Source organism: Dermacentor variabilis, chromosome 11 (genome assembly GCF_050947875.1).
Source record: "Dermacentor variabilis isolate Ectoservices chromosome 11, ASM5094787v1, whole genome shotgun sequence".
NCBI classification, from domain to species: Eukaryota; Metazoa; Arthropoda; class Arachnida; order Ixodida; family Ixodidae; genus Dermacentor; species Dermacentor variabilis.
Window position 1 is genome coordinate 59,139,696 of NC_134578.1, and position 12,420 is coordinate 59,152,115.

The 12,420-nt window shown below is 52.3% G+C and overlaps 2 protein-coding genes across 4 annotated transcripts in view; one reads left to right on the forward strand and one right to left on the reverse strand.

The window, feature by feature from the left end:
• Positions 1-12,420, reverse strand: part of LOC142564730 (uncharacterized) — a 187,778-nt gene that overhangs the window by 85,391 nt on the left and 89,967 nt on the right. The gene's annotated exons all lie outside the window — the stretch shown is intronic.
• Positions 1-12,420, forward strand: part of Tsp (Thrombospondin) — a 46,390-nt gene that overhangs the window by 30,236 nt on the left and 3,734 nt on the right. For both annotated transcript variants that reach the window (XM_075675869.1, XM_075675868.1), the window contains exons 2-8: positions 59-403; positions 1,380-1,645; positions 3,427-3,667; positions 4,286-4,495; positions 9,662-9,883; positions 10,460-10,648; positions 12,058-12,364. In XM_075675869.1, the coding sequence (XP_075531984.1) occupies positions 101-403; positions 1,380-1,645; positions 3,427-3,667; positions 4,286-4,495; positions 9,662-9,883; positions 10,460-10,648; positions 12,058-12,364 (1,738 nt within the window). In that variant the 5' untranslated portion in view covers positions 59-100. The remainder of the gene's footprint in view (positions 1-58; positions 404-1,379; positions 1,646-3,426; positions 3,668-4,285; positions 4,496-9,661; positions 9,884-10,459; positions 10,649-12,057; positions 12,365-12,420) is intronic.

The following is a 12,420-nucleotide window of genomic DNA, read 5'->3' on the forward strand; positions in this document are numbered from 1 at the left end:
GATCGTACTCTGTGCCCCTCTCTTTTCTCGACGACCGTGCTGTCCCAACCCCCCGCAGGAGTCCAAGAAGGCCATCGAGGTGCAGACGCGAGCCCTGCTGATGCTGACCGAGACGCTGTCCCGCTGCCGCCTCTGCCAGCGGCACCAGGACGACGTGGTCATCAACGTGGGTGCGGCACCCGCGACTTGCGCGAGCAGGCCCTGCTTCGAGGGCGTGCACTGCATGGACATGCCGCACGGCGACTACCGGTGCGGGCCGTGCCCGTCGGGTTACACGGGCGACGGCGTCCGGTGCCAAGCGGTAGACAGGTGCGGCCAGGAGAAGCCCTGCTTCCCGGGGGTACACTGCCGCAACACTCCCGGAGGGGGCTACCACTGCGGAGCGTGTCCGGAGGGATTTCATGTACGCGGTTACCAGATGCGCTATTTGATTGATTGGATGACTGATTGATTCGCTAACTTATGAATTGAGATTGGTCGATTGATAATTCCAAGGTGAGAAAAAAGAAAGCGCAGCAAGTTCGCCAATGAAAGACAAAACTAAACAGACGCTGATGCGCTGCAGACCGCGTTGCGCCTGCGTTGACGTCTTCTGTAGGTCCTGTCGCTGCGCTGTTTGTTCTCACAATGTCCCTAAACCAACTAACCCAAACTGGCGCTTTTATACGATTGATTGATTCTTTCATCGATTGATTGACTGACCGAGCAACGACGCTCACTGATTTACTGACTGACCGGCTGCCTCGCTGACGGAAGGACGTACGAACCGCCCGTTTACTCGGTGAGCGGACCGATCGACCGACGTCTTGCTGACGAAGTGACCAACCGGCGGCTTTGACTGACCGACTCCGTAAAACTAGCCGCAAAACACATCTTATTAACCAGCCGTTGTCCTACCATGCATCAGCCTTACACTCATAGGGACCTGGTAGTAAACAAGGCAAGGTAAAAATCCCAGAGCTAGGTTTAATACACGTATAGTAACCGGCAAGAACCGAAGAGAATTAGCTAAGAACGGCGGCAAGTTGTCTTTTTTTTTCTCTCAGACGTTATGGCCTATTTTTCTTCTTTACAGCGAAGCTATTATTGGCCAGTTTCCCAGGATCGTGTCCTCCGTGTATTGACACAAAACTCCGCATACGTGGGCCGGTCCTGAAGACAGTGCAATGCCGGCCGACCCGCGGCGGAGGCGCAGTTTGCCATTAAGGGGGCCACATACAGAGCCTCGCTGTTTTTTTTTTCTTTTTTTCTCCTTGTTATACGAATATTCCAATTGAAAACTCTATCCCACGATTTACTGTAGGCCCCGCCGAGCGCCGGGGCTCCACCACGTGATCGATTACCGACACGAGCGACGTGCCTCATGCTCGTCCGAACAGGGCAACGGCACCCACTGCGAGGACGTGGACGAGTGCGACGCGGCCAACCCGTGCTTCCAGGAGGTGGCGTGCGTGAACGAGTCGCCCGGCTTCCGGTGCGGTCCCTGCCCGCGCGGTTTCGAGGGCGGCGAGGAGGTGCACCGGGGCGTCGGGCTCGTCTTCGCGCGCTCCTCGCGACAGCAGTGCCGCGACGTGGACGAGTGCGCCGACGGACGGAACGGCGGATGCGTGCCGAACTCGCGCTGCATCAACACGCAGGGATCGAGGTGGGCTGTTTCTTTTAAAGCGAAAGCTTTACTGGCCGCGAACTTGCGATTTCGCCGGGGCAGTGCTCCGAGGAGGTACATGACGTCACAGCACGCGCCCTCGCCGCGGATAGTTCTCTCTCTCTCCCTAGTCACTACTGCGCATGCGCCACTGTAGCCCTGAGCCAAAGGTGTTCCGCCGCGTCGCGGCTCTCCGCCGCCGCCGTTTGGTATGACGCCGCACCGCGTTCCTCGTCGTTGCGCTCGCCTCCGCTCGCTTCGCCAGCTGCGTCGCATGTCTGATAACATGTCGGAGGATTGAAAAGGAGAGCTCGCGTGCGCCGCAGCCACAGTTGAGGCGGCAGTATGGACGGCGACAATTCTGCGCAAGAGGCCTGGAATCGAAATCGGAACGAGATGAAGAGGAAACGAATCGCCCAGGAAACAGACGAACACCGCGCCGAACGACTGGCTAAACGCTGCAACATAGCTAGACAACCAGACTAACCTGGACTTCCAATCAAGATTAACCAAGGCTAATCATGCTATGCCTTAGCTTTCGCTACGTATATCCTGGCATAGCCGAGCTAAGCCACTGCCAATTTTTTTTTAATGCCGCGCGCACCACGGCAGTGTACCGTCGTTCTTTGATGTAACGCCGGACGCGAAACTCTTCGTTAAGACGTCTCATGGGAGCGCTTGGATTTGAAGCGGACGGAAGCACCGACCGGCCAGCAGTCGAGATAGATTCCCTACAAAAAATGCCTATTAGCATTATTTAGAACTGCTATAACCTTTCCGTTTACTTTACTGACAGTCTATTTACATTTACATTCTAGCAAGATTTGTTACACTGTAGAGAGTTCGCGCCCTTGTTTGTCTGATACTGACGCTGGGGCCATATCGCTTAATAAGACGTTTACATAGGAGCGACGAAAACAGCCCGCTAACATTCAAGTGAGAGGGGGGAGCAACGAAAAGGGAAAGAGGTTGACTAGAAGAAAGTCCGGTTTGTTACCCTGCGCGAGAAGAAACGGAAAAAATATTAATTTGAAGAGGTAGAAAGCGAGCAAATAAATAACGTAACGGAAATCGGGGCCCAATACAAGCTGAGGCGGAACGATGTCACTATCACGTCGGCCTCTCTCGCAGGTGTGTAGACAGGGGGAAGCGAACGAACGCTCGGGCTGGCTTAAGCGAACGCGCATGCAATGCGAACAATTGTCCAAAGTATCCTGTGCGCTGACACTGGCCGGTTGTCAAGCGTCCCAAACGCGGAACGGGCAGCACATGCCTCTCCGTACTGCATGCAACGTAGGCATCTGGTGCACAGAGCGAGATGCGCTGAATTTTTGCTTCGACAAGGGATATGCTCATAGAATAGCTCAAACACGCAAACAACAACTGGGAAACCGAAACAAAGTAAATGATCGAACGTGTATATTAAGCGTGTCCTTTTCGAAAACAAAAATCATCTATTTGAAAGTTAGCACGCCGTTATTGTCAGTCTTCTTATGTCCGCGTCGCTTGTGCGCTGTGGTCCTGGTCTACGCAGGTAACGTGTTTCAAAGCCCGTATCGACAGGTCGAACACCGCGAGAGGAAAGAGTACGGTGACAGTCGCGTCAATTACGGACTACAGAAACTACAACATAGAGGCGCGGCTGTGGCAGTACCGCTACAGGAAAACGAAAGTAGAAGTATAAATAATTTGCAACCGGAACCTTTCTTCAACTGGTCCGGATTCGTCGCCCCTATACGTTCACTCTGACTCGTCGTCACTTTGCCCGCTATTGCGAGCAGGGTGTGCGGCGAGTGCCTCCCGGGCTACCTGGGCAACCAGACGGCCGGCTGCCACCCGCGGCCGGGCACCTGCCCCGACGGGACGCCGTGCGACGCGAACGCGGACTGCGTGCCGCCCCGCCCCGGTGGGCAGCACCACGGCGGCGAGGAGCGGGGCTACTACGGCTGCCGCTGCCGCGTCGGGTGGGCCGGCAACGGACGCCACTGCGGGCCCGACCGGGACCTCGACGGCTGGCCAGAGGTGAGGACGAAGGCGCCCTCTGCCCGCGTGTGGCAGCTATGCGGCTGGCTATGGCGTAACACACACACACACATTATACATATATATATATATATATATATATATATATAACGAGAAGAAAGGGGGTTAACCGAGGGCCCGATCTGTAGGAGTGCCCCTAGTGGACTGTCCCTTTCGGCCGCTGCTGATTGGATGCAGGTGTACGAGCGAAAAGGAGACGAGCGGCCCCAGCCAATCAGCAGTGGCCGAAATGGACAGTCCACAAGGTGGACTACCACAGAATACCGCCCCAGCAGAGCTACAATGACACACACAATCCGTGCAAGAGGAGGCTGCATGTGAGCAATGCCACTCTCTCGCTATGCGGGGTTCCTCATACAAAACGTGCAGCCAACTCGAAACGCGAGCACAGTTTCCCCACTTGCGTCCCCCCGTATAGAAATGCATCCGGCAAACCGAACCCGCGACCTTTCGTGCCGGGCACGAAGCGATCCCGCATGCTACTACATACATATCGCGTTACACTAGAGAGCTTTAGTTTAGGGGACGCAAGCCTAACATAGAACTCTCTATTGAGCTACATATACCGTCCGGTTGGACTTCGGCGTTCGCTCCCAGGTGGCGCTACCCTGCAGACACGCCCGCTGCCGTCCGGACAACTGCCCGGGCACCCCGAACTCCGGCCAGGAAGACGCCGACGGTGACGGCCAGGGCGACGCCTGCGACGACGACGCCGACAACGACGGCGTGCCCAACAACCCGGACAACTGTCCGCTGGCCGCCAACCCGGGGCAGGAGGACAACGACCCGGACGGACCCGACCACCAGGCGAGTTCGCGACGCCGCCTCGTCGTTCGTAGCGCGGAACGGCTTAAATTTAAATTCTGGGGACTCTTCTTTTTAATTACGTGCCAAAAATAAAAAAAACGCGACCTGATTACGAAGCACGCCGTAGTGGGGGAGGGACTTCCAGATTAAGCTTCGACCCCCCGCGGTTATTTATACCCCTGGTCAAGCGGGCAAGTTAAGTGCACTTACGGAGAGTGCACTCGGTTTTAAGTGCACTTTCCCAAATCTGAAGGTCCCAAGCGGAGTGTACTTGCAGAAGAGTGCACTCCGGTGGGAGTGCGTTCAGGGAACGCAATTTGCTGGTCGAGTACGCTGCCTCGCCGTCAGCAGTTTCAACGATACAAAATGTTATGCATAGCAAAAGCACACAGAAGTTCATTCTAGCTGTTGAACAGCTTTTAACAAAATAATCGAAACAGAACTCGCTTCTATTCTTTTCTACCAGGATGTACGCCACCATCTTGTTCAGGATTGGCTAGGCATTCGTCTTGGCCGGCCTTGACTTGTAACGCTCTTATGATAAAAGTATTTTCGTTTCTTGTTGAGTGAAAAATAAGATTGTTTTTTTTTTATTTTTAACAGAACTAATGCAATCGCCTTTTAGTATGTTTTTCTTTTCATTTTAATCTACATCTTCCAAAAACATAATTTTAGTCTGTCGCTTTTTTTTGGAGCTAGTGCGCTCTGTTTTCCCGTTTAGCACCGCGTCCCTAAAGTATCACTCAAGGTCCCGAAGTGCACTCCCAAGTAAGTGCACTTAACTTGCCCGCTTGACAAAGGTATTAAATGTGCGGTTGAAATCAAAGTACGCGAGCGTTTTCTTTTTTTTTTTTGTATTTCGTCCCCATTGACGCTCATTTCGAGTTAAATCGTAATGTGTTTCGACTGACCTTATGCAAACGACGCTACGAATTTGAAAAGGAAAAAAAAAAAACAGAAACAGGTTTAGAAAAGCGATTCGAGACTCAACGCTACACGTGCGCCCAAGCCTTCCCACGCATAAAGGAGAGGGAATGGTTGTGCATGCAGCGCGTAACGACGAAACAGAAAAAAAAAAGAAAGAATGACTGACTGACGAAGCCGAACAGTGCCTTTGAGCAGCCGCAGCGACCGAAGCAAACCAAGGTGAAAATTTAAAAAAAAAAAAGAAAAGACGCCTCGTGTTGGCACCAACGCTCGCGCCAACGATCGCGCCGACGATCGATGCCTACCATGCATGACCCGTGAAGGAATCGACTTTCGTCCAGGTACCGCTCGGACCGCCGGCCAGCTCCCGTGGGTGCCGTTTGCGTGCGTGAAACATCCAGATGTCTTTCTTTTTTTCTTTTCATGCGAAAGCATTAGTACGTCCCGTGAGTCAGATAAAACCGGCGTTGTCCGCAACGAGTGCTAACAAAGATCATCACTGTCAGTGACGTCAGCGGTAATACAGCATTAAAGTCAGAACAAGTCAGAGCGAGCCAAGGCCAAGCAAAGTGAATGACGACGGCGAATTGAAGTGGATTAAGGTAGACAAAGGTGGATTAAGGTTGGCACAGATTGGAGCGAGGTGGAATTGAGGCAGAGCTGCGAAGGACACGTGACAATGCGCGAAGTCACGTGTCGCGGACGCAACCAATTGGAGAAGTCGTAATGCCTTCGCATTCAAATCGCGTAAGAGTACTTAATAAGAGGCCGTCCATTTTCAACGCGCACGTCGCGCTCGCACAACGACGGCAGCTCCACTCTAAAGTGCGCTAACTTTTACAAACGCGCACATTTTTCAAGTGTATACGTGTAGTTTGCGCAGCAAACGTCTTTTTCGCGCTCTTAAGGATGCCGGTTTGTCCCGTTGCTTAACAACTTTACCCTTAAAACTGCTTTAAAAAAAAAAAGGTTATCGTGCATAGCCGGAGCAGCTTAGCGCTATTCTTCTGAACAGAAAAGTCTACAATCATTGCATTTCCCACCGCTGTACTGGCGCACATGGATCAACACTTAAACTGATCCTTAACAAACCGATGGTTGTTAATGTTTAACTTCACTTGCCACAAGAAGTCGCCAAAAACGAAAACTTCATTTGCCACCATCAAAGAGTCAATGTAACTTACCCCTTAACGGTAAAGGTGGTGGCAACGCGACAAACCGGCCACCCCTAACAGCCCGGCAATATTTACTGGCTAGCCTGCTCTGTTCGCGCCAAATAACGGTACAACACCCTTAAATAATGGTGGTGTGCCATGAATAATGACATTACGAGGCGCAAAGTAATGCCAGAAGCCTGCATCAATCGGGCGAAAATTTTTATGGCAACGCACCAACGACATACGGTGGCGGCGAGTTTCGCGTTGTGTATTACAGGGTGCATAACGTGACGCCTGACGGAACTGAAGTTGATGCGCTGTTGCTCCTGCAAATTTTAAACAGACTGATGCTGCCTCCCCATTCAACGAAGTATGACCAACATCGCCTAATTAAGCACGCGCGGTTCTTACGATAATTTCAGATGATGCGGCGGTTACATTCAAGAGGTGTAAAATGCGCAGCTATTGAATTGTGTACTTTTTGTTATAATGCAAGCTTAAAAGTGTAGGGCACAGAGTTCTAGCTTATCCTTAAACATATTACCACTTACGGAATACCAAAGGCGTAGACGCGAGAAGGACCGTTGGTGGCGCCATCTCGTGACGTTGAGTTCTAGCGGAGCGCACAAGTCCATTACTGCATTGAGCGCGGTTATATGTGTCACACTCGGTTGCTGGTGCAAAGGCGTCGCCAACCGCATAATCGTGGATGTTTGTCTTCCTTATCATCCTTCGACGGAAACAACATTAAAATAAACGTTTTTTTTTTATATATAACGCTTCGTGGTTTTACAAAACACCGCAAGAAAACCGTGACGCGCTATACTTGCACGCTAAAAGTCCCTAATATGTGAAAGGCGAACGCCTCGTCGATATTAGGGAAAATTTAGGGACAGGAGACCCAAAGTTGGGTGTCGCTATCGGGCAAGCGTACTAAAGAAAGGTGAAGAAAGTATGTCGGTCTACTTGTGCGAAACGGGAGAAGACCGCACACTTACAGCTCTCACGCTTTCGTCACACTCGGCTCAGGAACAGAGTCTGAGGGGGAGGGCGGGGGAGGAGAGGTGGAGAGAAGCCTGAACGCGTTCAGAACCTCAGTTCCGGTCCATTTCGGTCGCACACACCAAACGGCGCGCCTCGCGTAAAGCACTCAACAAGACTAAACGTTCAACGGCAAATCTGCTTGTTACACATTCACACGCCATATTCGAATCCGCACCCTCCTCACGAGTAATCGTTGCTTAATAAAACGAATTCGGTGTGCCCTTCCATGTTGCTCAATGGGGGAGGACATGTGCCACCTGGCGCGAGAAACTGGCTGCAGGACGTCTAGCGGTTAGTACACATGTGGAAGCCTCACGTAGTGGGAGCGGATCGATATCGCCGCACGCATCGGTCGTGGAGAGAGAGAGAGAGAGAAAGAGAAAGAGCGAGCGAGACAGAGAGAGAGAGAGAGAGAGAGAGAGAGAGAGAGAGAGCGATCGCGACCACTGCCGTGAAGTCAATTACGAGAGCGCTAGCTCACGCGACTGTCGAGGCGGAAACGAGATTCTCGCGTGAGAATAAGAAGACGAAGAAAAAAGAAAAGGAGGGGGAAAACAAACCATCGGCCCTGGCGCATTTCCAGTCAGTGGAAAACTACGAGCACGAGCAGGGCGCGCGTGCGATCATGCACGGACGGGTCGGCGACGCCGTGGACAAAGGACAGGCGCTGGTCGTCGCACGCCGGTTTTCGGAGGCGCTGTGTTTGTTTGATTGATTGATCGCTTGATCGATTGACTGTCTTTTATTCTGAAAAAGAGGTATTATGGAGAAGTGTACGCAAACATCTGGATCTGCAAAGCGAATGGCTTGTTCGGGTCCATTCATTACTTACGTTGGGAAAACCACAAACAGTAATGAAGTATAGGTATACCAGACTACTATACACGTAGCGAACTACAATTAAGCGTTTCATACAAGTTCTATTTTTTAAAGAAACATGCAAGTTAGGATAGTATTCATTATCAACAGGAAAGTTCTAAATATCGTTATTCGCCGCTGTGGAAGTCACTACCACATAACTCTTTAAATAAAAGAATCGTTTTTTCTTTAAAAAACTTAGCCACGCGTTTAATAAATTTGCCTTCCGAGGAAATTCCAACCACCGGTAGAACTTGCCAGAACCTTTGCCTACATTCAACAAAATTACAGCCGCCGCTGTCGCATCCTCCTTAAAGTATAAACACCATGGAAGCGATCCTGCGCGCGACAGCAACAAGCGATGCGATGGTGATGGCTATCGCGTTCGCTCGTCGCCTACAAGTCGTACCCCATGCGAGCGACGATTTCGAGCGATGTCTCCCCTGTGTTGGCGGCATGAGGGCAGCAACTACGCGACGGATCTAGCCTGCCTCGTGCTTCATTAATTCAAGTTTATTTATTTTACTATATAAAGCAGCATAAAATATTTCCGAAGGTCCTGCAGTAGGTTCGTATACTTGCACGTACAAAAACTCAACCGTTTGCTCGTTCCGTGCCACAATCGCTAGTACTTGAGTGACGTACATCCAGTTCCGGCTTCGCGCTGTTGGCTAGTCGCTCATAGCACTTCCGGGCGACGAGCGACGTATTCTAGATTTGCAAAACCGAGCGATTGAGCGACAGGACCACCCGCCGTTGTTGCTCAGCGGCTATGGTGTTGGGCTGCTGAGCACGAGGTCGCGGGATCGAATCCCGGCCACGGCGGCCGCAGTTCGATAGGGGCGAAATGGGAAAACACCCGTGTATTTAGATTTAGGTGCACGTTAAAGAACCACAGGTGGTCGAAATTTCCGGAGTCCTCCACTACGGCGTGCCTCATAATCAGAAAGTGGTTTTGGCACGTACAACCCCGCACTTTATTTATTTATTTTTTTTTGAGTGACGAAACCGAGCGATCTGTTCAAGCGACGGCCCGATCCGTCGCTCGTCGCTGTCGCACACAAGATCGCTCTCGTGGGGTTTGTCCTTAACGCGACACGCCGAAGCGTGGTTCTGCAAGCCCGGACGCTCTTGTAGCGATCGCTGTACGTCACGTGTTCTCTCCTCCCCCGCTCCGCAGGGCGACGAGTGCGACAACTGCCCCCTGGTGTCCAACCCGGACCAGACGGACTCGGACGGCGACGGACGGGGCGACGTCTGCGACGGGGACGCCGACGACGACGGCGTGCCCAACGAGCGCGACAACTGTCCCACGGTGCGGAACAGGGACCAGGCCGACAGCGACGGGGACCGACTCGGCGACGCCTGCGACAATTGCCCCAGGGTGTCGAACTACGACCAGGTGGGTCGGCGGACGCGCACGTCAGCTACGCCACTCCAAAAAAAAAAAAAAAAAACACCCGAGCACGCGCGCAGAGGCTCGCGGGAGATCCATGCAAACGACCCCGCGTCACGAGGCGTGCTTAACAAGAGCTGGGTGGAGACCCGTCACTTCGTCCTTGTCCAATTCCACGCCAGCGTTACCTCGTCTACAGGTGCAAAATAGGTACAAAAGACTTTCTGATTCGCCCTCATGGAAACACGCCGCCCATATGGGAACATACCGTGAATAACAGCGGACGAACAATGCCCGGTCCCTCTGAAATGCAAGGCGAAATTTCGATATGGGGACATCTATCGGAAGACTAACAAAGTATGTCTTGCGGCAGCACAGAACACATACGCCGTAATGCGAAACCGTTTCCTCCGATAAAGACATGCGGTGACAGAAAAAAGAAAAACGACTCGTATAGGAGCTATAGAATGAGAGACGGCATTCCTGTAAGGGTTGCATGCACTAACGAATATGGCTCAATGGCTCGACCAACGCCGCCCACTTCGCGCGCGAAGCCAATCAACTACGCGCAAAACGCTGCAGGTGGACACGGACCGCGACCTGGTGGGCGACGCCTGCGACGACAACATCGACCGGGACAGGGACGGCGTCCAGGACAACCGGGACAACTGCCCCGACGACCCGAACGCGGACCAACTGGACACCGACGCGGACGGAGACGGGGACGCCTGCGACTTCGACAAGGACAACGACGGTGTGCCCGACAGCCAGGTCAGTGGACAGGAATCTTCGAGACGGCGGGCTGTATTTAGGTAGTCAAACTTCACGTTTTGTCGCAGTCGATAAGCAACTACTCCACATCCTCACTTTGAATCTTCCTTTATTTGTTTGAGAGAGCGCCGAGAACTACATTACGCCAGCAACTCTCCATACTTCTCTTGATCTTTTCCTCCTCTTTCCGCTGTGCAGGGTAGTCAACCGCGCTCTGACGTGGTTATCCTCCCTGGGTTTTGTTTACCCGTTTGTTCGTGCTCGTCTCTTTCTCTCTATCTGCCCCTTCCGCACTCTCTTTTTACCCCCTTAACTCTTCCCCCCATACAGGGTAGCCAACCGGAACTCCCTCTGGTTAACCTCTCATCCTTCTAGGCATCCTTCTCTCTCTCTCTCTCTTTCTCTCTCGTTTATTTATCCTCATCTCCTAATCCCTTTATCTCCGTTGTTGTGTAACTTTAATGTCACGTTCGTTGAAAAGTTTATTAATGCGAAACATTTAGAACATCTACTACCTAACCTTCTCCAACAGAAAATCGTTAGCAGAGCGCCTTGGTAATTTTCTCAACGTTATTAGCGAAGTGCGCCACAAGTAAAGAAACATAACTACACTGAACCAAAGTTCTCACACGCATTTCAGTAACACCGCCAACTCTTGCCTCGAAAGATGAGGATTTGCGATATCGCCTTCTGTATAACGATAACGCTTGCATATCGAACATGGCTTGAATACAGCTTTTCGCTAACAGCGGTATTGAATTATCTTGCGTGAAATATTGTTTTTAAATCGAGTAACCTCTGGCAACCAAATTCCAAGGGGAAAAGCTGTGGACGTAACGCTGTTGAAGTAACGCTTAGTGAAATAGTATATAGCCTTGAAATATACAGTCAATAAAGCATTGCGATCATTCCATGTCGTCACCAGCGTTGTCACACACATAGACACCCACAGTCCCTGGGTGTTGCTCTGCGTGAAACGCGAAGCACCGGGTGTCACGCTACACGAAACGCGAAGCACCCACACACACACACACAACTGCTTCGCGCTCGAGTGTGCGTGTGTGTGTTCTTGTGAGGGAGGGTAGTGGAGGGGGTTGGGGGTTAAGTTAACCGATTCGTGGCACCCGATACACAAACTCGAAACCAGACACACAAACGCGACACACAGAGCGTTCGCTTGAGTCTTGCTTGCCTCGCCTTTCACGTCTGTGTTCCACGCTTCGCCGTTAGCGGTGTTTCCAGTATCTACTACGCGAAGCGGACACACATCGTTTTATGTGGTTCTCGTTTCAGGTTTGTGTGTTCCCCCTTCGAACATTCAGGCGCGACCGATTCGCGTATAGTAACTAACTTAAGGACGGTCTGCGCGTTCTCGTTTCTTTCTTTCTTTCCCCCTCGCGACGCCCAAGGACAACTGCGCCCTGGTGCCGAACCCGGACCAGCGGGACACCAACCGCACCGGGGTCGGGGACGCCTGCCGGGACGACTTCGACGGAGACTCGGTGCCGGACGCCCTGGACGTGTGCCCGGACAACCGGCGCGTGTACGCGACCGACTTCCGCGCCTACCAGACGGTGGTGCTCGACCCGGAGGGGGACTCGCAGATAGACCCCCACTGGGTGGTCTACAACAAGGGCGCCGAGATCGTGCAGACCATGAACTCGGACCCGGGGCTCGCCGTGGGCTTCCAGCACTTCGGGGGCGTCGACTTTGAAGGTGAGAGTTCCACCGGATCCCATATGTCGCTCGCGCAAAAAAAAAAAAAAAAAAGG